The sequence below is a fragment of the Eulemur rufifrons genome, chromosome 30 (genome assembly GCF_041146395.1).
Source record: "Eulemur rufifrons isolate Redbay chromosome 30, OSU_ERuf_1, whole genome shotgun sequence".
NCBI classification, from domain to species: domain Eukaryota; kingdom Metazoa; phylum Chordata; class Mammalia; order Primates; family Lemuridae; genus Eulemur; species Eulemur rufifrons.
This window is the reverse complement of record NC_091012.1, coordinates 19,149,863-19,172,056: the sequence shown is the minus strand read 5'-3', so window position 1 is coordinate 19,172,056 and position 22,194 is coordinate 19,149,863. Positions and strand designations below refer to the sequence as shown.

The 22,194-nt window shown below is 39.4% G+C and overlaps 1 protein-coding gene across 3 annotated transcripts in view; it reads right to left on the bottom strand.

Moving 5' to 3' along the window:
- Positions 1-310: 310 nt before the first annotated feature.
- The window catches only part of GAB3 (GRB2 associated binding protein 3), an 81,313-nt gene continuing 59,429 nt past the window's right edge, over positions 311-22,194 (bottom strand). For 2 of the 3 annotated variants that reach the window (XM_069463938.1, XM_069463939.1), the window contains exons 5-10: positions 20,766-20,821; positions 20,056-20,275; positions 17,623-17,704; positions 16,552-16,654; positions 1,713-1,829; positions 311-427 (exon numbers count right to left, since the gene is read on the bottom strand). In XM_069463938.1, coding sequence (XP_069320039.1) covers positions 311-427; positions 1,713-1,829; positions 16,552-16,654; positions 17,623-17,704; positions 20,056-20,275; positions 20,766-20,821 — 695 coding nt within the window. The remainder of the gene's footprint in view (positions 428-1,712; positions 1,830-16,551; positions 16,655-17,622; positions 17,705-20,055; positions 20,276-20,765; positions 20,822-22,194) is intronic. The other variant, XM_069463940.1, reaches the window with a different exon arrangement.

Genomic DNA, 22,194 nt, shown 5'->3' with positions numbered 1-22,194 from the left:
TGAATGGAGTTTTTCACATCCCAGTCTGTGGCTACGGAATCCTCTATCCCCGCCTCCTGCGACTGCAGAGCCCGAGGCAGCCACCCCTGCGGGGCGGGGCGCTGGGGAAGGAAACTGCTCCCACAGGTCCTCTCTCCTAAAGGTTTGTGCCAAGACCACGGGAACTACACATCCTCTCTTGGTTTTGACCTGTGTTGATCATCAGTATGTTTTTAGCCAATAAAATAAAATAAAATAAAAGTAAGAAAATAAACTCAAACTGAGCCCCAAGCGAGCTTCCTGTTTCACACACAGCCCGAGCCCACAGTTCTCACACTTTGGATTGCCTCTCGTCCGTCCACTCCTGCCTTGTGCTCTGTAGAGCCTGTGTCTTCTGCTCATCCACCTGGACATAGTCCACTCTCTGCTCTTCTGAAAGGAGAAGTTTCTGAAGGGGGAGAACAAAAAGGCCTTCATTACATCTAATGCAAAGTTTCAGGAAAGCACCTACCTTTCTGTGGTAGGTTGCATTGCTACTAGGTATTTGCTGCCCCTTCCTCCTTGTTTGCGTGTGTCTGTGTCTGCTCCCCTCGGCTTTGCTCTACCATGTGCTTTGAGCAATGCAACATGAGTGCAAGTGATATGTGCCAATCCTGAGGAGAAAAGAGGCATCCTGTGATTCTGCAATCTCTCTTTTTTCACTGCCAGAAAACAAGCACACCTTGGATGGGGGCTACTCCTCCTGCTTGGGCCCTGGATTGAACGCAAAGGCCCTGGACTGCAATAGACTGTCTCATGAGTAGGCTGAAAGAGCCTTTGTTGTCGCAAGGAACTGAGATTTGGGGGCTGTTTGTTTTGAGTACGTACTCTACCAAAACTAACTAATGCACCTTTAGTACTTGTTGCTCCCACCCTTCTGATCAGGTTTTCTTGGATCTCAGTTCAGGTTTTTGGAATGATATTAAACATAGAGGAGAAGTAGGAGTTACTTTAGCAAAAGGGGAGGAAAGAGTTTTTCTGCACACATATACACATACACATGAAACCATACCATGCATTCTGTTCAGTGAGTTGCTTTTTTTTCACCTAACAATACATTGTTAGGCACAGCTTTGATTATGACCATCCTTGCTCAAAAATATTTAATTGTCATCCACTGCTCACCATTCACTCATTCCTTACACTGTGCAGTGGGGGATACTAGACAATGGCTAAGACCACTTCCGTGTATTAACTCAATTAATCCTCACAACAGCCCTCAACATAACAGTTGTTATTTCTGATTCCCACTTTACAGATAAGAACACCACCCAAGGAGGTCAACACTGCCCACGCCGGTATGTGAGGCCCTTTATTGAGGGCCTTTCAACCTAGAGATCCTTTCACCACTCCCTAAAGTCGAGCCAAACTGGCTGCTACTTGTTCTCTAAACAGGCCTTTCCTATGCCTGGAGAGCCCTCTAGCCCACCCTCATTTCTGCTTGCGAAATTTTTCTAGAAACTTTATGGTCCAAATTTTGAAGAGTGTGAATATGACATCTGTTTATACATATACACACAAAGAGCATATCCTAGAAGGAAATACGCCAGGATTTCACTCTCTGTAGGAGGCAGGATTAGGACTGATTTTAATATTCTTCATTACACATGTCTATATTTTTAACACCTTCTAAAGAGAATATGCATGGTTTGATAATCAGAAAAGTCTGAGCAGAAATGGAATCACCTTCCTACCTGCTGTATGGGGGCTGGCGATGCTGAATTGAAGTCCAGGGCCAAATAATCCAGGCTGAATTTCTTCGTCCACATGAGAGCACCACTGCTCAAGGAGCTGGCTGTTTGGTGCTCCTCCTGGGAACCAACATCACAGGACTCAGGTTAATGCTGATTAGCCAGGCTGCCCAAGGGAAGGAGATTGTAACACAGTGGTTTCATGAGACCTGAGCAGATCAGCCTGCATATCTGAGTGAGAGCTGGCAGTTCAAACATATTATAGGCAGTTTGGTCTTTACTATGAAACCATAACATTATTCACCATGGAAGCAGTTTGCCAAAATGCTCTCAAAAAGGAATTTGCTTTATGGATCTCACAGGCCCAAGATATCTTAGAGATTAATACTTCAAAAGATTAACTACAGTTATTAAAATTCTAGTAAAGGCATCCCAACACATTTAAAGATACCTTACACAATACAAACAGTTATAACATAAGCGAAACTCACTACCCAGCTTGGAATTCTACCAATACCTTTGAAGCGATTGTTTCCCCTCTGCCATCTCCTCCTGTTCTCCCAAGAAGTGGAGTGCTATCTTGAATTTTGTGCTGACCACTCCCTTTCTTTTTAAATACAGTTTTGTAAGTATGCAAGTATCTAGCCAGTTTTGAACGTCTTACCAACAGAATCACATCATACGTATTTTTGGTGGCTTTAATTTTTTGCCTAGAGAGTAATCATTTGTTGGTTATGTATGCTGCAGATAGCCCATCACAGTTCGTGGCTTGTCTTTTCATTTCTTTTTATGGTATTTCTTTTAATGAAGAGAAGTTACTAATTTTAATGTAATACGTCAACCTTTTCCTGTATGGCTTATATTTGCATTTTATTTAAGGAATCCTTCTCTATTGTGACTTCATAATTTAGTTCCCTATATTTTCTCCTAAAATTGTAAAGTTCTGCCCTTCATATTTAAGCAATAATCTCACTTGAACTGATTTTAATACTGTATATTGTGGTGCAATAGGAATACAATTCATTCCTTTTTTGTTTGTTTGTTCTTACCCCAGATGGATAACCATCCTTTCCGCAGTAGTGCAACCTCCATCCATAGGTCAAGTTCCCATACGTGTTTGGGTCTGTTTCTGGGCTTTCCCTTCTGTTCTATTGGTATATAGGTCTACCTCTGCACCGCAACCACTCTGCAGAGACTACTCCAGCTGTTAATGAGTCTTAATATCTGGTAGGACAGATTCTATCCACTTTGTTCTTCTAGAATTTCTTGAGTAATCTTGACCCTTTAATCTTACATGTACATTTTAGAATCAGCTACAAAGTTCCTCAAAAACCTCTGTTAGGGATTTGGGAAGATGACATCTTTAATATCTGAGCCTTCCTATTCAGGAACATGGTATACTTTTCCATTATTTAGTTCTCCTTAATGTTTTTCAGGAAAGTTTTAATAATTTTCTCCATAACGTTTTTACTAATCTTTCGTTAGATTTATCCCTAAATACTTAGAGTTTGTTGTTACTGTAAATGGTAAGTTCTGTTTAAATTCCATTTTCTGTTTGTTACCGCTATGTCGACATTCAACTGACTTTTATGTATTTATTTTATATCCATCAACCTCGATAATATATTTTATTAATTCTCATTATTTATTTTACTAATTAACTTATTAATTATAATTATTTTCAAGTAGATTATTTTAAGTTTTCTGGTTACACAATCACTTCATTTATGAATAATCACTGTTTGTCTTCTTCCTTCCGGAACTACCTATTGTGGACAATTCCTGAACCAAGTGGGTATTCTACAGTATAAGGCAAGTTGCTTATTCCTTCCTCCCAGCATATTTAAGATTTAATTGTCCTGGATCTTACAAGTCATTTACTACATATCCATCTGCCTTCCAGTATCCAGTATGTTACTGCTATTTTCTTCTCCAATTCCTCACATCCCTGTGGGTTTATGACTTTAACAAATCTCTTTACAATTTTTTTAGAAGGTGTTTTAAAATGGAGAGAAAATAGAGGCTTGTGGTCAATCTGCCATCTTTACTGAGATGTCTATTAACAGATTCTCTAATGTTATAACTGGGATAAATCCAACTTATTCATGTATATAATCTGTTTTCCTTTTTTTTTCCTTTTTTTTTCTATATATTTTTAGTTGTCCAGCTAATTTCTTTCTATCTTTAGTAGAGACGGGGTCTCACTCTTGCTCAGGCTGGTCTCGAACCCCTGAGCTCAAACGATCCTCCCGCCCCGGCCTCCCAGAGTGCTAGGATTACAGGGGTGAGCCACTGTGCCCAGCCTATAATCAGTTTTATATATTGCTGAGTTCATTTTACTAAAATCATCTTTAGGATTTCTTATGCAACAGCTTTATTGAAATAAAATTCCATTCCATACAATTCACCCATTTGAAGTGTACAACTTAGTGGTGTTTAGTGTAGTCACACATTTGTGCAATCATAACCTTAATCAGTTTCAGAACATTTTCATCACCCCAAAAAGAAATCCTGTACCCCTTAGTTATCACCTCCCAGTCCCCTCATCTCCCCCAGCTCTAGGCAACCACATTAATCTAATTTCTGTCTCTATAGATTTGCTTATTCTAGATACTTCATACAAATAAAATCATATGATGTGTGGTCTTTTGTGACTAGCTTCTTTTACTCATTACACTATTTTCAAGGTTCATCCACATTGTTCTATGTATCAGTACTTTATTTTTTATGGCTGCATAATATTCCATGGCTACACTATATTTTATGTATGCATTCATCAGTTGATGAATATTTCAGTTGTTTTCACTTCGGGCTATTATGAAAATGCTGCTGCAAAACTTTGCGTACAAGTATTTGGTTGGACATATTCTTCTTTAGGATTTTTAAATCTGCATCCTTGAGTGAGATTGGCCTATAATTTTATACTTATGTTATTGCTATTTGTTTTGGTATCAAGTTATTTTAGCCTCATAAAATAAGCTGAGTAATATTTTCTTTTTCCATTGTTGGAGATGTTTATATAAGATTTCAATTATCTCTTCCTTTTGGTAGAAACTGTTGGTAAAGTTGTTTGGGCCTTGTGATCCTTTGTGGTAAAAATTTTCCCACTGATTCAGTTTCTTTAATGGATATATAACCATTCAGTTTTCTATTTCTACTTGATTCAGTCTTTGATTTCTGAAGTTCCAAAAATTTGCCTATTTTTTTCACCAAAGTTTCAAATTTATTGGTGTAAAGTTTACAATATTCTCTTACGTAGTTAATCTCTGATGTATTTGCAGTTATTATCCCCTTTTTATTCTTAATATCATTTCTTTGTATCCATATCTTTTTCTTGATTAGTTTTGTTCAGTTTTATTCTTTTTAAAGAGCCGGTTATGGCTGTGTTGATCCTCTCTAATTTTGTTGTTTATTTTGTCAATTTCTCTCCTTGACTATTCATTTTACTTTTGTAGAGTTTGTTTTTTCAACTTATTATTTAAGATTTTTTCAAACAATCAGCCAAATTAAAAATATATACCCATCATCTACACTCCACCACTAACCTGCTTGTGAGTCTTTGGACTTTCTCAGGATTGGTATCATGAATTGGGAGAAATTCTGTCATAATCCCTTTACATATTGCTTCTCTCCTATTTTTTCTATGATCTCCTCCTGCAACTCTGAGTAGACAAATGTTTGACCTTCTCATCCTGTCTTCTATGTCTCAACTTTCTTTGATATTTTCCATGTTTTTATCTCCTTGTCCTGATTTATTAGTATTTCTTCATAATAATCTTCCAGTTCACTAAATCACTCTTTATGTTTAGTCTGTTGAACTTATCCATTGAGTTTCTACTTTCATCCCTATTTTTATGTCTAGAAGTTCTAAATGATATTTTGTAATCTACCTGGCCATTTTTAATAGTATATTGTTACTCAATCCAACTTTCAATTCCTCATCTTATTTCTTTAAATATATCAAACATACTTATTTTATATTTAAACTCCAATATTTCTAAAAATTACTTACTTCTATATTTGAGCCTATTATTTATAATTCTAGTTTATTTTCAGGATTTGTCATTTCTCAACATTTTTGGCTCCAGAGATTTCCCTTCCATACTTGTCAGCTGAGTTTTTGATTTAAAAATTTTTTTTTTAAATATATGCTCTAGCACATTAAGATATTTTATGGTAGAGTGGCTCATGCCTGTAATCCCAGCACTCTAGGAGGCTAAGGCTGAAGGGATCACTTGAGGACAGGAGTTTGAGACCAGCCTGGGCAACATAGTGAGATCCTATCTCTGAGCGCGCGTGCGCGTGCACGCCCACACACACACACACACACACGCACACACACAATTAGCTGGGTGTGGTGGCATGTGCCAATAGTCCTAGCTATTCGGGAGGGTGAGGTGGGAGGATCGCTTGAGCCCAGGAATTTGAGGCTGAAATGAGCTATTATCATGTGACTGCACTCCAGCCTGGGCAAGAGAGCAAGACCCTATCTCTTAAAAGAAATAAAATAAATATATTTTATATGAGGGATGTTTTTCATGCTACCTTGCCTACCAAAGTGCCCCATCACATTTTTAAAAATATATAATAAATGTAGTTCCATTTCCAGTAATGTTGGGTTAATTTTGACCATCCTTCCTGTTGAGAACAATGGGAAGAAAATGAGACTTGACCTCTATCTCACATCATACACAAAAATTAATTAAAGGTGCATTATAGATCCAAATGTGAGGGTAAAACTATAAAGCTCCTAGGAAATAACCAAAATTCACTCAAGATTAAACAGATAATGTTAATGGTCCTATAAATATTAAAGAAATTGAATTCACTTGACATTTTCACTAGTGAATTATACCAAAAATCTAAAGAATAAATAGAACTAATTCTACACAATCCATTCCAGAAAAATAGAAGAGGAGAGAACACTTCCTGAGGAGCCCAGCATTACCTTGATAACAAAACCACACAAAGACACTACAAAAACCTACAGCTCAACATTCATTATGAACAGAGGCACAAAAATACTCAAAAAACATTAGCAAATCAAATCTAGCAACATATAGAAAGAATAATATACCATTATCAAATGGATTTATTCAGTGAACACAAGACTGGTTCAATGTTCAAAAATAAATCAGTATGACTCATAATGTTAACAGTGTAAAATAAAAAAGAAAATTAAATGATCATATTAATGAATGCAAAAAAAGCATTTAATAAAATTCAACATCCATTCATGATAAAATTCTCAGGAAACTAGCAATAGAAGGGAGCTTCCTTAATCTGATAAAGAATATCTATAAAATACCTACAGCTAACATTGTACTTAATAGTTAAACGCTGAATGCTTTTCCCATAAGATGGCAAACAAGACATCTATTCAACATTATACTGGAAATGTTAGCCTGGTGATAAGGCAATCAAAAGAAATAAAGAGCATACAGATTGAAAATGAAGAAATAAAACTTTATATTCACAGATGACATGATCATGTAAACAGAAAATCCCAAGAAATCTAAAGAAAATAAAAACCTCCTAATAAATGAATTTAGCAATGTTTCAGGATAAAAGATCAAAACACAAAAATTGATATTTCTATATACTACCAATGGACCACTGGAAGCTGAAATTACAAAACTGCCATTAATAATAGCTCCAAATATGAAATATTTAGATATAAACTCATAAAACGTGCATAAGATCTATATGTTAAAATTACAAAATTCTGAGGAAAGAAATCAAAGAAAAATCTGAATAAATGGAAAGACATACTGCATTTGTTAATTAAAAGATTCAGTATAGTAAAGATGTTAATTCTCAAATGTACACTTCCAGTAAAAAATCTTATCAAGATATTTTGTTGATAAAGAAAAGGTGATTCTAAAATTTATATGGAAAGACAAAGGAAATAGAATAACAAAAACAAATTTTAAAAACAATAATGAAGTTGGATAAAATACACTTCCTAATTTTAAGATTTACTGTAAAACTACAATAATCACGACTGTGTGGTATAGGCAAAGGGACAGACAATGAACAGAATAGAGATTCTACACAAGTATGCCCAACTGATTTTTTTACAAAGGTGCAAAGGCAATTCAATGAAGAGAGGATTGCCTTTTTAACAAATGGTACTGGAACATTTGGACATCCCTATGCAAAAAATCAACTTCGGCTTCACATCTTACAAAAAGAATTAACTCAAAATGGATTATAGGCCTAAATGTAAAACCATAATAATTTTAGAAGAAAATATAGGAGAAAATCCTAATGAACTAGGGTTGGGCAAAGAGTTCTTAGACATGATAACAATCCATGAAAGAAACAAAATCAACAGGTCGGGCGCAGTGGCTCACGCCTGTAATCCTAGCACTCTGGGAGGCCGAGGCAGGAGGATCGCTCGAGGTCAGGAGTTCGAGACCAGCCTGAGCAAGAATGAGACCCCGTCTCTACTAAAAATAGAAATAAATGATTTGGATAGCTAAAATATATATATATATATATATATATATATATATATATATAAATATATATAAAATTAGCCAGGCATGGTGGCACATGCCTGTAGTCCCAGCTACTCGGGAGGCTGAGGCAGTAGGATCGCTTGAGCCCAGGAGTTTGAGGCTGCTGTGAGCTAGGCAGATGCCACGGCACTCTAGCCCGGGCAACAGAATGAGACTCTGTCTCAGAAAAAAAATCAATAAACAAGACTTAATTAAATTTTAAAATGTTTGCTCTGCAAAAGACAGAAGAGAATGAAAGGACAAGCTCCAAATTCAGAGAAAATATTTGCAAATTGTACATCCATTGGAGAACCTGCACACAGAAAATATAAAGGACTCTTAAAACTCAATATAAGAAAACAAACAACTTGATTAAAAGTTGGGCAAAAAAGGTACTCCACTAAAGAAGATATATGGATGGCAAGTAAGCATACAAAAATACATTCAACAACATTTGCCATTAGGGAAATACACATTAAAATCACACTGAATACACTGCAGACCTATTGAATGTCTAAAGGAAAAAAAAAAAAAAAACCGGTAATACCTTGTATGCTGGCAAGAATGTGGAGCAACAGAAATTCTCATAAATTGCTGGTGGGAGCTCAAAATGGTACAGTCACTGTGGAAAACATTTTGGTAGTATCTTATAAAGTTAAATAAACAATGGATGACCCAGTTAAACATATAGTTGATGACTCAGCACTCCCACTTCTGAGTACCCTGGAGCTGGGTTTCTCAACAGTGGCACTATTGACATTTGGGTTGGATAGTTCTTTGTTGTGGGGGTTGTGCATTGTAGGTTGTGTAGCAACATCTCTGAACTCTTCCCACTAGATGCCAGTAGCAACACCCCTTTCACTCCAGGTTGTGGCAACCAAAAATGTCTCTAGACATTACCAAATGTCCCTTGAGGAGCAAAATCACCCCTGGTTGAGAACTACTGCCCTAGACAAATGAAAACTTATATCCACAAAAAAGCCTGTAAAAGACCACTAAAATCAAGAACAAGACAAGGATGCCCACTTTTGCTACTTCTATTCAACAAAGTATTGGAAGTTCTATCCAAAGCAATTAGGTAAGAAAAAAGAAATAAAAGTCATCCAAATTGGAAAGAGAGAAGTAGAATAATCTCTATTTGCTGATGATATGTAGAAAACCTTAAAGATTTCACATAAAAACTAACAATAAATGAAACAAATAAATTCAGCAAAGTTGCAGGATATAGTATCAACATCCAAAAATCAGCTGCACTTCTATACACTAACAATGAACAATCCCAGAAGGCAATTGAGAAAACAATTTCACTCATAATAGCATCAAAAGAATAAAATACTTAGGAATAAATTTAACCAAGAAGACAGACTTGTACACTGAAAACTATAAAACATTGCTGAGGTGGGGAGGGAAGCCTGAAGGCACATTTTTGCTCAGGGATTCTGTGCAAGAGGACTACCTCTTCTCTGTGAGCTCCCACCGCTACAACAGATCCCTGCATGCCCGAATTGAACTTTAGTTTTGATGCACATGACCCGTGTTTATGTCACTCCTCCACTGTAACAGCGCTTTTAGAACATTGTAAAGATCCCAGTTCTTGCACGTTTTTCCAACCATTGCTTCCTATATCACTCAGTAGGACCTTTCCTTTGAGCCTGCAGTATATCTGCAGGTGCACTACCTATGATGGAATCGATGGGCTCCCTTTACCATCAATGTTACAGGATTTTTTAAAGGACTATCATTATAAACAAAAAGTTAGGGTTCGTTTAGCCGGGCATGGTGGCGCGTGCCTGTAGTCCCAGCTACTCGGGAGGCTGAGGCAGTAGGATCGCTTGAGCCCAGGAGTTTGAGGTTGCTGTGAGCTAGGCTGACGCCATGGCACTCACTCTAGCCTGGGCAACAGAGTGAGACTCTGTCTCAAAAAAAAAAAAAAAAAAAAAAGTTAGGGTTCGCTGGTTAGAAAGAGAACCAGTTAAGGCAAAGTAAATGCTCCTGTCCCCAAAGGGTATCAGCTAGGTCTGCTTTCATGTGCATCAGACTGTACACCTATAGCAAGCACACATGTCAGTGCTAGGTTTTTTCGTAGAGTGTGTAAGCTTAGTGTTAGTGTCTGTCACATGCAGTCTGCTGTTACTTATTCAGATAAACGTGGTGCCTATTGAAGAACAGAGGATAGCACTACAGGTGTTCAGTAAGACTACAAAAACATTTTGCTGATTTAGCTAACAGTTTTGTTTCTAATGGCTGTAGTAACTGAGTGAGGCAACTCCGGGGCATTTGTTATGAAGAATTCTATTTCTTACCGAAGAACAAATTATTAATATTGGATGAATATTTCAACAGTGTGACTAATGTTTGAAATTATTTTTTTCTAAGAGTTTCTCTATAACCTTCCAAAAGTAGTGATGTTTGTAGTTACTATAAATCAAGCCTTGGAAGTCCAAGAAATAAAAGACTGCCTTCCTTAAAAAAAAAAAAAAAAAAAAAAAAACCTGCAATTTCTGGCCACAAGGGCATAATGCAGTTCACTTAAGTATTGATGTAGTTTATAGTGAGACTCCTTTTCTCTTCTGCAAAAGGTACTGTTAAGTAAACCAGGTTTTCTATATAGTAGTTCTTAAAATTTTCATGCTTGTGAAGTAGCAGAATTTTATTTAAAGGCCCTAGGTATTAATCTTTTCAATGAGTGCTTTACTTAAAACAGATATTTGAATAGCTGCTGCACTGCAGTGTCTTGCATGTGAGTTTTCAAGTTCACATGTGCCGTCTAATCATTCAGTAAAAGTTAGATCTTTTCCTGTGCCCATCATGAGTTTGTTAACTGTGAAGAAAATGAGACTAGAAGATGCCCAAATAAGTCAGATAATAGTAACTACAGGGTTGCTAATGTTGAGATTTTTATTAAACTGTAATTAATAATTTGGATGGCAGCATTTATCTTTTTGTTGTAAACTCTTAGCTCAATTGCTTAAGTATAATTTATAGAATTTCAGTGCAGTTAATTCTTAATGGAAAATCTGAAACCCGAATTGCAGATTTAAAAGGTACTGTACAACCACTGTATCTGTAAATAACTTTAATTAGCACCTTTTTGTCACTTAGAATAATGTAATACTACTTGAGTGAGTTCTTTTGGAAGTTATACCAAGTTCTAGTGTTTGCTTCTTAGTAACTGGACTGAGTTTACAGTTCTGTCCTAGACATTTTGCACTAAAGTAGCCAAATCCATTCTTGTGTCTTTTTGTTAATGTGCTCTATACTACTGGTGAGTGATCCATAGTCTCCTTACCTGCTGCTACAGAATGTCATTTTATATCCCTATGGCTATCGCCAAGGCTACAAAAAAGAAAAGCTATATTTGTATGCAACACTAACCCTTTGACTGCTAATGTATGTTTCTGTTTGCTGTGCTTTGTTATGGCTGCTTTTTTGTGCTAATAAAGTATGTGTGGTGTTCTCCTTGCAAAAAAAAAACCACAAAAAACAAAAAAATTGCTGAAAGAAAGTAAAGGAGATATAAATAAACAAAAACGTGTGTTCATGGATTGAAAGACTTAATATTGTTAAGATGACAATATTACACAAAAACAATCAGCAAATTCAAAGTATTCCCTATCAGAATCCCAATGGCATTTTTTGCAGAAATAGAAAAACCTATCCTAAAATTCACATGTAATCTTAAGGGACCCTGAATAGCAAAATCAATCTTGAAAAAGAAGAACAGAATTGGAAAACTTGCACTTTCTGATTTCAAAACTCACTGCAAGGCTAAGCTACAGTAATTAAAAAAGCAGGGCTCTGGCAATAAGGACAGAGACATAGACCAATGGAATAGAATAGAGAGCCTGGAAATAAACTCTTGCACATCTGGCCAACTGATTTTCAACAAAGGTGCCAACACCATTCAATGTAGGGAAAGGACAATCTTTTCAACAAATGGTGATGGGAAAACTGGAAGTCCATATGCAAAAGGATTAAGCTGGACTCTAACCTCATAACATATACAAAAATTAACTCAAAAAGGATGAAAGACTTAAACATAAACTCTAAAATTATAGGGCTGGGCGTGGTGGCTCACGCCTGTAATCCTAGCACTCTGGGAGGTCAAGGCCGGTGGATCCTTTGAGCTCAGGAGTTCGAGACCAGCCTGAGCAAGAGCGAGACCCCATCTCTACTAAAAACAGAAAGAAATTAGCCAGACAACTAAAAATATATAGAAAAAATTAGCTGGGCATGGTGGCCCATGCCTGTAGTCCCAGCTACTCGGGAGGCTGAGGCAGGAGGATCGCTTGACCCCAGGACTTTGAGGTTGCTGTGAGCTAGGCTGATGCCATGGCACTTTAGCCTGAGCAACAGAGTGAGACTCTGTCTCAAAAAAAAAAAAAAAACACAAATCTAAAATTATAAAACTCTTACAAGAAATCAGGAGAAAATTTTCACAGCATTGGATTTGGCAATGATTTCATGGATATGACACCAAAAGCAAGGCAATAAAGGAAAAAAAAAAGATAAATTTGACTTCATCAGAATTAAAAACTCCTGTGTATCAAGGGACACTATCAAGAGAGTGACATCTCCACAGAATGGGAGAAAATATTTGTAAATCATATATTTGATAAGGGGTTGCGACCGAGGATATATTTTTAAAAAATCCTATAACTCAACAACAACAAAAAAGAAGCAATGCAATTAAAAAATGTTCAAAGGACTTGAATAGACATTTCTCCAAAGAAGATATAAAGGCCAGGCACGGTGGCTCACGCCTGTAATCCTAGCACTCTGGGAGGCCAAGGCGGGAGGATTGCTCAAGGTCAGGAGTTCGAGACCAGCCTGAGCAAGAGCGAGACCCCCATCTCTACTAAAAATAGAAAGAAATTATCTGGCCAACTAAAAATATATATAGAAAAAATTAGCTGGGCATGGTGGTGCATGCATGTAGTCCCAGCTACTCGGGAGACTGAGGCAGTAGGATCGCTTAAGCCCAGGAGTTTGAGGTTGCTGTGAGCTAGGCTGACGCCACGGCACTCTAGCTCAGGCAACAAAGTGAGACTCTGCCTCAAAAATAAAAAAAAAAAGAAACACAAAAACAAAGAAGATATACAAATGGGCAATAAGCACATGGAAAGATGCTTAAGATTACTAATCATTAGGGAAATGCAAATGAAAACCAGAGTGAGATACCACTTCACACTCAGTAGGATGGCTATTATTTTTAAAAAAGGAAACAAGTGTTGATGACGTCACAGACAAATTGCAGTCTGTGTGCATTACTGACAGGAATGTAAGATAGTGCAGCCACTGTGGAAAAGAAGTTTGGTAGTTCCTTAAAAAATTAAGCATAGAATTACCACAAGATTGAGAAATTCCACTTCTAGGTATATATCCAAAAGAATTAAAAGTAGGAACTCAAACATATATTTGTATACTAACGTTCATAGCAGCATTATTCATAATAAATGATAGAATCAACCCAAATGGCCATTAACAGATGAATGAATACACAAAATGTAGTATATCCATATAACTAAATATTATTCAGCCTTAAAAATGAATGAAATTCTGACATATGCTACAATATGGATGGATTTTAAAAACATTAAGCTAAATGAAAGAAGACAGAGACAAAAGGGCAAATATTGTATGATTCTACTTACATGAGGTACCTAGCAAAGGTAAATTCATGGATACAGAAAGTAGAACAGAGATTACCAGGCATTTGTGGGTGGGGAAATAGGGAGTTATTATTAATGGGTACAGAATTTCTGCTTGGGATAATGAAAAAATTCTGAAAATGGACAGTGGTGATGATTATGCAACATCATGAATGTACTTAATGGCACTGAATTGTGCATCTAAAATGATTAAAATGGTAAATTTTATGTCATGTACATTTTAATACAGTAAAAATATTTTTTAAAAACTGTAAAAGAATGTTTATAACAGTTCTAACTGCCCCAAAACTTGAAATGATCCAAATATCCTTCAGTGGGTGAGTGGACAAACAAAATGTGGCACATCCAAACACTTTAATATTGCTCAGCAAGACAACAGAAAGAACAATTTACACATGTAACCATTTGGATGAACTTCAAAGACATTATTCTGAGTGAAAGAAGCTAGTCTCAAAAGGTACTGTATGATTCTATTTGTGTGACATTCTTAAGGCGACAAAACCATAGTGACGGAGCACAGATCAGTGCTTGCCGAGGTTTAGGGGTGGAGGGAGGGTGTGGCTATAAAGAGGTAGAGTGAAGGAGCACTTTGGGAACTGTTCTGTATCCTGATTGTGGTGATCGTTACACAAATCTACATATACGTTCAAACTCATAGAACTGCACACCAAGAGAAAGTCAATTTCACTGTACAATCTAAAAACTTAAAAACTTTATACCATAATAAAAAATTAATGTGAAATTTAAGAGTCTAGAATTCTACTATAAAAGCCTTACAGAACTGTTAAAATTGGGCTGGGTGCAGTGGCTCATGCCTGTAATCCTAGCACGCTGGAAGGCCAAGGCAGGAGGAGTGCTTGAGGCCAGGAGTTCGAGACCAGCCTGAGCAAGAGCGAGACCCCATCTCTACCATAAATAGCAAAACCTAGCCGGGTGTGGTGGTGCCTGCCTGTAGTCCCAGCTGCTTTGGAGGCTGAGGCAGGAGGATCACTTGAGTCCAGGAGTTGGAGCTTGCTGTCAGCTAGGCTGACACCACAGCACTCTAGCCCAGGCAATAGAGCAAGACTCAGTCTCAAGAAAAACAAACAAACAAACAAACAAACAAACAAAACACTGTTAAAATTAAAGAGTCAAAAAATAAATAAATAAATAAAAATTAAAGAGTCAAATCATGTTAATTTTCACTTCCAAATAGGGCTGTTGTGTGGCACAAATGAAAAATGTAAATCAAAGTCATATCTTATTACTGAAGTTAACACAAACATAATTGAATGAAATGGGATATCCTTTAAACATTTTTATATGGCCATTCCCTCACAGCTACCTCCAGCTAGTGTTCTGGGCTCTTAATCCACTGTGATGCATACGGACAGTCACTGATGAGTGATAAGCCCAGGCAAACACTCAATCCCTAACTGTGTTGTTAATGAAATACTGGTCTTTCTCACAACCTCAAAGATCAGAAATGAACTGCTGGTGTCTGGCAGGACTGCGCACATGCTTCCTTTAGATTTTAGATTCACTTCCATTTTCTGTTCTCTGGAGACAGAATGCAGCTGTTCAGTGTCCTTTGTAAGAGTGTTTTCTTCTAGAAGTCTCCCAAGGGCCATTACTAAGTGTGAGAAATACTGGGAAGACCACAGCAGATTTGTGTATGAGTCACTTTCCATCTGTATATGGTTGAGTGCACTTACAGCACACTTTTAATCAAATAAAAAGGCAAAATGAAGCATTTAATTATTGCTTTACTAGCGATTACGATTTTTAGATTTTCAATAGCCTATTATCCTCACATATAGGAGGGTAGAATTATCTTCTCAAGAGTAGTGCATAGCACAATGCCTTGAACATTGTCCTTCTAAGACCTCTTTTCAAAATTTCATAGTTCAAACAGAGGCACTCTCTAGAGTTTCCTACATTTCTAAATTGCAGAATGGGCACAGTCCTGGTTCAAGTGCAGCTAATTGCCAGAGGTGCTAAAAGCCCCTCTCCATCTTCAAAAACTCATGCTCTCAGTAGCATCTAAGATGAAGAGAACAGAAGGGACAACAGGGCAGGAGAGAGACGCTAGGACTCTTGAACTGTGAATGGCTAATCAACGGATAGAGAGGTCAGTTCTCCATCCACTCAGGTCTACAGAAAGACGCCCTAAACAGTAGTGGCCAGAAGCTAAGATACATCCATGGCCCAGGGCACTGTACATGCCCCAAGGGAATTCTTGGTGGTTCATCCTTCAGGAAAGCTCAGAGGCAATCACGGCAGGCCTGCCAGGTGTTTCAGTGGAAGGGAGGACGCAATATGTGAGTTTTCACAGCCTAAACTCTGGACACCCAGGGAACTACAAACCTACTGGGGTCAAACGGGACATCACAACCTTGGTGAAAAGAATTTCTGGCCTTTCCATGTTCCCGCTTCACATGCCTCAGCCCTGGGTTCTCTTGAAATACTGTGGTCTCAAAATGATATGAGGAGTTGAATATTGCAGGAAAGAAAACAGCTTCAAATCAATTTGTTCCCAGTTGAGAAAAGCTTGTGACCTGGTTTTACAATCAAAAGTGATCGTTTTAAGATTGCACAGGGCTTTCTGAAGGATGTTTCCTTTACAATGAACTTACAAGAATGTAGATTGGGGTGAAGAATAACAAGAGTGTGAAAAATATAGGTTACCATTTGGATATAGCTGTCTTCCTCTTCTCTGGAAACAGGATTGGCAAAAAATCTTGCAGGATTAATACCATTTCTTTCTGGAGAGAGAAAGCTGGTCCGATTGCTAAGAACAAAAATATAGATGAGGTCAAAGCAATGTCTTACAGCTGCTCTGAAAGCCAGCCAGGAACTGACATGGCCCCCATGGGGTTTTTGCCCTCCCCTTCCACACACAGTTTCCTTCCGGCCAGAGCAATTCCTGAAGAAGCAGAGGCTGCCCAGCAGTTTCTGTCCCACTCTGGGGCAGTTGGATCCCAACTCACAAAGGCTGCTTTTTTCCAGGCCCTCTATGAGACATAGCTCATTTCCAGAAACAGACCAAGGCATCATATAATTTAGCAAAAAAAAAAAAAAAAAAAAAAAAAAGAAAGAAAGAAAGAAAAGAAAAGAAAAAGCTTCTTCTGGGCCCTCTCATTTCCATTCAAAGTAACCAGGAAAAGTACGGAAGTAAGGTCATTCCTCTGATAAGACAAGAAGACTGTGTGAATCAACTTCCATCCTACTCCAGAGTCAAGCACAGGGTGACTTTCCCTGCAGTCTTAGCTGGAAATACAGCTCACTGCAGAATTCTGCTTTGCAAAGTAATTATGTCCTGTGGCATTAGAGTGAACCAAGAAACTCCTGGGCTCAGGGCTCTGAAAATGCAATTTCTAAAAGGTGAGATGAGAGAGTGCAAGTACATTTTGAGGTTTGTCTATCCAGCCCATGAACCATCACCATCCCTCCTTCTCTGAGAACTCCCTTCTCCTACCCAATTCTGCAAAGACAAAGGAAGGAGCAGATGTGAAGAGAGAAGCAGATGTGTTGGGTTCCCAACAACACTCCAGTTCCTTGTTCCAGTATCCTGGGTGACCCAGTTATATTCCTTCCTTTGTGATCTATAAAACAACTCTGGCTCTTGATAATAAACCTCACCCCTCCTTTGGCTTAAGCTAGATAGAGTGGGCTTCTACTACATTTAATCAAAGAGGCTTAACTAACCCTGGGGGTATCTGTGCTGCACAAGGTGCCTTTGAGCAATCAGAAACTTACCAAGGTACAGTGTGGGTCCTGGTTAGAGATGCGTGTTCCCGGATGGTGGAGAGGTTTCTCAGGTCCAGGGGAGGTGGCCGTGCTGCAAGACAGCACACGATATCTAGTATGGTTAGTTCTCGGGAGTTCAAGGCCAGAATCTAAAGGCAGTAAACTTTCCTAGCACACCAAGTCCAAATTTACTGACAGGCAGCACTCATGATGGGTGTGAATTTCACTATCCTCCTCTTCCCTGCCCCACTGAGAGTAAAGACCAAGCAAATGGTCGCATTACCTGCTGGAGGTAACAACGTGGTGACATATTTAGTCAAAATACATTTGTTGAGAACTCACTGTATGTAATACACAGACAAAAGTCTTGCACCTTGCGGAATCCCAACACCTACCTCACACATGACGTATCTAAAATGCAGATTTACCCTTCTTATCACAGGCAGAGATGATCACCCAGGTTCTAGTCTTCCCCACATCCTACTCATTGTTTACCCAGCGGTCCTTCTGCCTAGAACATTCTTCCCCATCTCTTTGCCTAGTTACTCATATTCAGATCTCAGCTCAATGTCCCCTGCTAGGGAGGCCTTTGACCTCCAGACATGATCAGGCCCCATATCATGGGCTCTCATAGATTCCTGTACTTACCCTTCACAGCAGTCCCCCTAGTTTGTGACAGTACAGTCATCTATAATTACTTGATTCAGGTCTGGACTGTGCTCTAGGAGGACAAGGGTTTATCTGGTGTGGTCACTGCAGTAGCCTCGGCATCCAGAGAAGCATGTGGCACCTGCCTGACCCTTGTTCCATCTCAGTGGCCCATCCTGCATGTCTTCCTTTATCACCACCTTTACTAGACTACGTGGGTAGAGACTTCCAATTCCCCTCCATGTCACCAGAGTCTAGGACGGCAACCTTCCTGCTGCCCAGTTGGTTTCCCAGGAGCCTCAGACCTGGCAAGTGGCTGGGCTGGAAAGGGTACATGTGTCATGAAGTCCGTGGGGAGAAGGTTCACTCAACAGCCACCTCCCAGTTTCACCACCTGCCCTCTCCCTCCTGGGCCACAGTGTTCATTCCAGAACCCACTCCTCCTGGGCTGGGCATCTAACCCTGCATCCACTCACTACATCTCCAGCCCTGAGTCCACCAAACATCTTCTGTCTGCCTCTCTCCAGGTCACATAGAGCTGCAGTGTCCAATATAGTGACCACTAGCCACATGTGGCTATTTACACAGGTATGTAAATTTATTAAAATTAAATAAAATTTAAAATTCAGTTCCTCAGATGCACTAGCTACATTTCAGGAAAGTTCTGTTGGATGGCACTGCCACAGAAAATTAATTGAGTGAAACATTATTATTTACTTCAAAGTTACAGGCCCCTGTGAAATTGTTTCTGACCAGAATGAATGGTTATTTCCTCAGAACCTCATAAGACAGGTCTGTTCTCCTATTCAGTACTGACTTCATAATTCTACTTTTTCATCCATGTGGCTTTTGCATGGCTTCCTCCCCTCAGAATGAAGAACCTCATCTTTGCATCCCGCCCAGTGCCTAGCGCAGCACCACATGCGCAGCAAATACACTGCAAATGTGTCAATGTGGTTTGACTCAAATTTAAGTGAGTGTGATGAGAATGGACCAGGCATGAGTAGGGGGCTTAGGTAGCAGCTTTGGGCATGGCCACCTGAAGTGGTAGTTTTTCCAAAGAGCAAAGAGAGGTTGGAGTGGACCAGATGGAGTGTCAGATCATAGTCATTATACCAAAGGCTTCCTTGTACTCACACAGCCGACTGGGCAGGTGAGGCGGGGCAAGAATGAAATTAACGAGTTGCTTTGACCTGCTTTTCCTCTTTCTCTCTTCTCCTACCTCCCTGTCTGTCCATACTGCTTAGCAGACCAGAGAAGCTGCCTGAGAGTAACACCCCTACTTTCCAAACACCTCTGCTGATGGGCATTCACAGAGCAGTGAATGATAAATTGTATGTGACCAAGTCTGACCTTCAGGAATTGGTGTTAAAGGCTATCCTTGGCTGCTTTACAGAAGGCTGACACTATGAATACATCCAAGTGCTGTCTGAATGAAGACACACCAGGTGGATTCCATTCCAATCCATCATCACTTATTCCTAGGCCTTTGTTAGAGAAATAGCCAAAGATAAGACCTCTGGAATGAACTTGACTTTGTAGGCTGTATTTGCAGGGCCATAGTGCCTGTTAGTTTTCTGACTCCTTTACGATGACAATCTGGGGCAGCAGGGTGCCCCAGCACTTCCCATTCCATCCCAGCCACTTCTTTCTTGCCTTTATATTTTCCAGCCCTCTGGGGTGGTTTCTCTAGCTCTTCCTTCCCTGAGAGGGTCAGGAAGGAAACCTTTTCTATTCATCCACCAGGACTTTGCTCCCCTCCCTCTGTACAGCAGGCCTGGCCAAGTGCCTTACGTTTCCTCTGAGGCTTGAGATCTCTGTTCACCGGAGGAGGCTCCAGGTCAGCAGGTAGCTCAGGTAGCGGGCTCGTCATGCTTCCTGAGCTCATTGGAATGTAGTCATCAGGGCTACAGTGGGATCCCAGACCAGAGGCAGTGGCCTGGGGGCTCATGGGCATGTAGCTGTCTTCAGCACTGGCTGCAGTTGTGGGGTACATCGGGGAGAACCTGCTCGGCTGCAAGAGAATAGGTACAGATTGGGAACCACAGACCAATCACGGAAACTGCTACCAGCGGGCAGCCAAGGCCGCAGATGTGGTTTCAGTTCGAAATTATCCAAGAATAACTCTGAACTTCCTCAGGAAAGTTGGACGAGCCTCTAGCTCAAATTCTGCCCCTGGAATAATTGTGTGTATATAGGATTAACTCTCCCAGATCTAATGCTGGAAGACAGAAGGTTATGAATTTATGCAAGTCCTTTAAGCATAATGTGATGCCTTAAGTAGCCACCCCAAGTTGAACAAGTGTCTAGAACAGTAGAATTTGCAGGGCCCTTATAGAACACTAAGTCCAGTAGTTCCCAAACAAGTTCAAGTCTTAAAAGGAGACTAGAAGAGTACTCAGAGATTCAGAATGCTGTGTCTCAAATGACTTGAAGGGCTTATATATAGGTCAGGATATTTTTGGTAAAATTGAGGCTTAAAGGAGCCCAAGTGCCGAACTTACCAAATTTAAACTAAGCCGCTTGTCTCGGTGTCTCAAGGGTTGGCCTTCTACATCAGCTGCAAGAAACAAGCCAAGGGGGTGAGAAATGCAGGACAATATACCTGGGTCCAGGTCTCCATATATCCCAGCACCCTGTTCTCGGCTGCAATGAGGCAGAAAAGTATAATACAAAGTTTCTATGAGCAAGGTTCACCATTGAGTCTAGCTGGGCAGTCAGAACACATTCCCCCAAGAGATGGAAAATCAGACCAGATTGTGAGGCAGTTTCCATCTGATGGCTTCAGTTCTCCCTGTGAATTAGGAGAAGATATAGCAAGTAATTAACAAGTGTTTATTGCATTTATAACATGAATCTTCTGCTTAGAGATAGTGGAGGCAGAGCTGGAGGTTTGAGGAGATGAGAGAAGGTTTGAAATACCCCTTGTGATGAGTGGGAGAATAGGGTGGACAGAGAAGCAATAGCATCGTGCAGCAGCACTGAGTGCCCATTTGAGATCTGTGACCGTGAATTGGTGACTGTGGTTGTCTATAGCAGTGGTCAGCCACTCAGTTACAGACATGGAGAGGACAGTTGGATTAATCCAGGATTAGAAACTTGTCAGATGGATGTGACAAACAGTGTGACATAAAAATTCAGAATAATTGTTGAAATGAAAGAGGAGTTGTCTAGAAGGCAGCAAGATAGAAGGACCTGGACTCAGATGAGATATGACTTGGGGGAATCAGCAGCTCAGAACTGGCAGTCAAACCCATTAAAGTAGATGAGGTTATCTAGGTTGCCGGGGCTGAAAGAAGTTTAAGTGCAAAACCCTGGAGAATGTCAAGATTCAAAGGGTAGAAAGATGAGACAGTGAAGTATCTTGAGAAAGAACAACCATAGAGTAATGAAGAAAGTTAGGGGGCACAGTGCCATGGCAGTATAAGGAAGGAGAGAGTGGCCAGTCATGTTGAGTGCTGCAGAGAAGTCTAGCAAGTGCTCTCAGCACGTGGGGCCAGAGCACAGCAGCCCCTAAGAACCTGGAGGTATGAAAAGTCAGGCTGCCTCTGAGAAATAAATTGAAAAGTCAACACCATCTTAAAGTGCAAGGATAACTCCCAGCTTAGAAAGATGTGATGGAGACTGATGGAATTAAGAGCATTTATTTTCTATATACACATATATGTATGTATATATGTATATGGCATATCTATGCTTGTATATGTTGAAAGATAAACAAGTACTGGTTAAAAGCTACTCTGGGGACAGACTGTCTAGTTTTAAATCCCCACTCTACCACTTATTAACGGTGTGACACTGGGCAAGTTACTTACCCTCCCGTGTCTCAGTTTCCTCATTTATAAAATGATACCAATAATAGAACCTATTTCATAAGACTGCGGGAAAGGTTAGATGTGTTAGGTGCATGTAGAAGACTTAGAACGGTGCCTG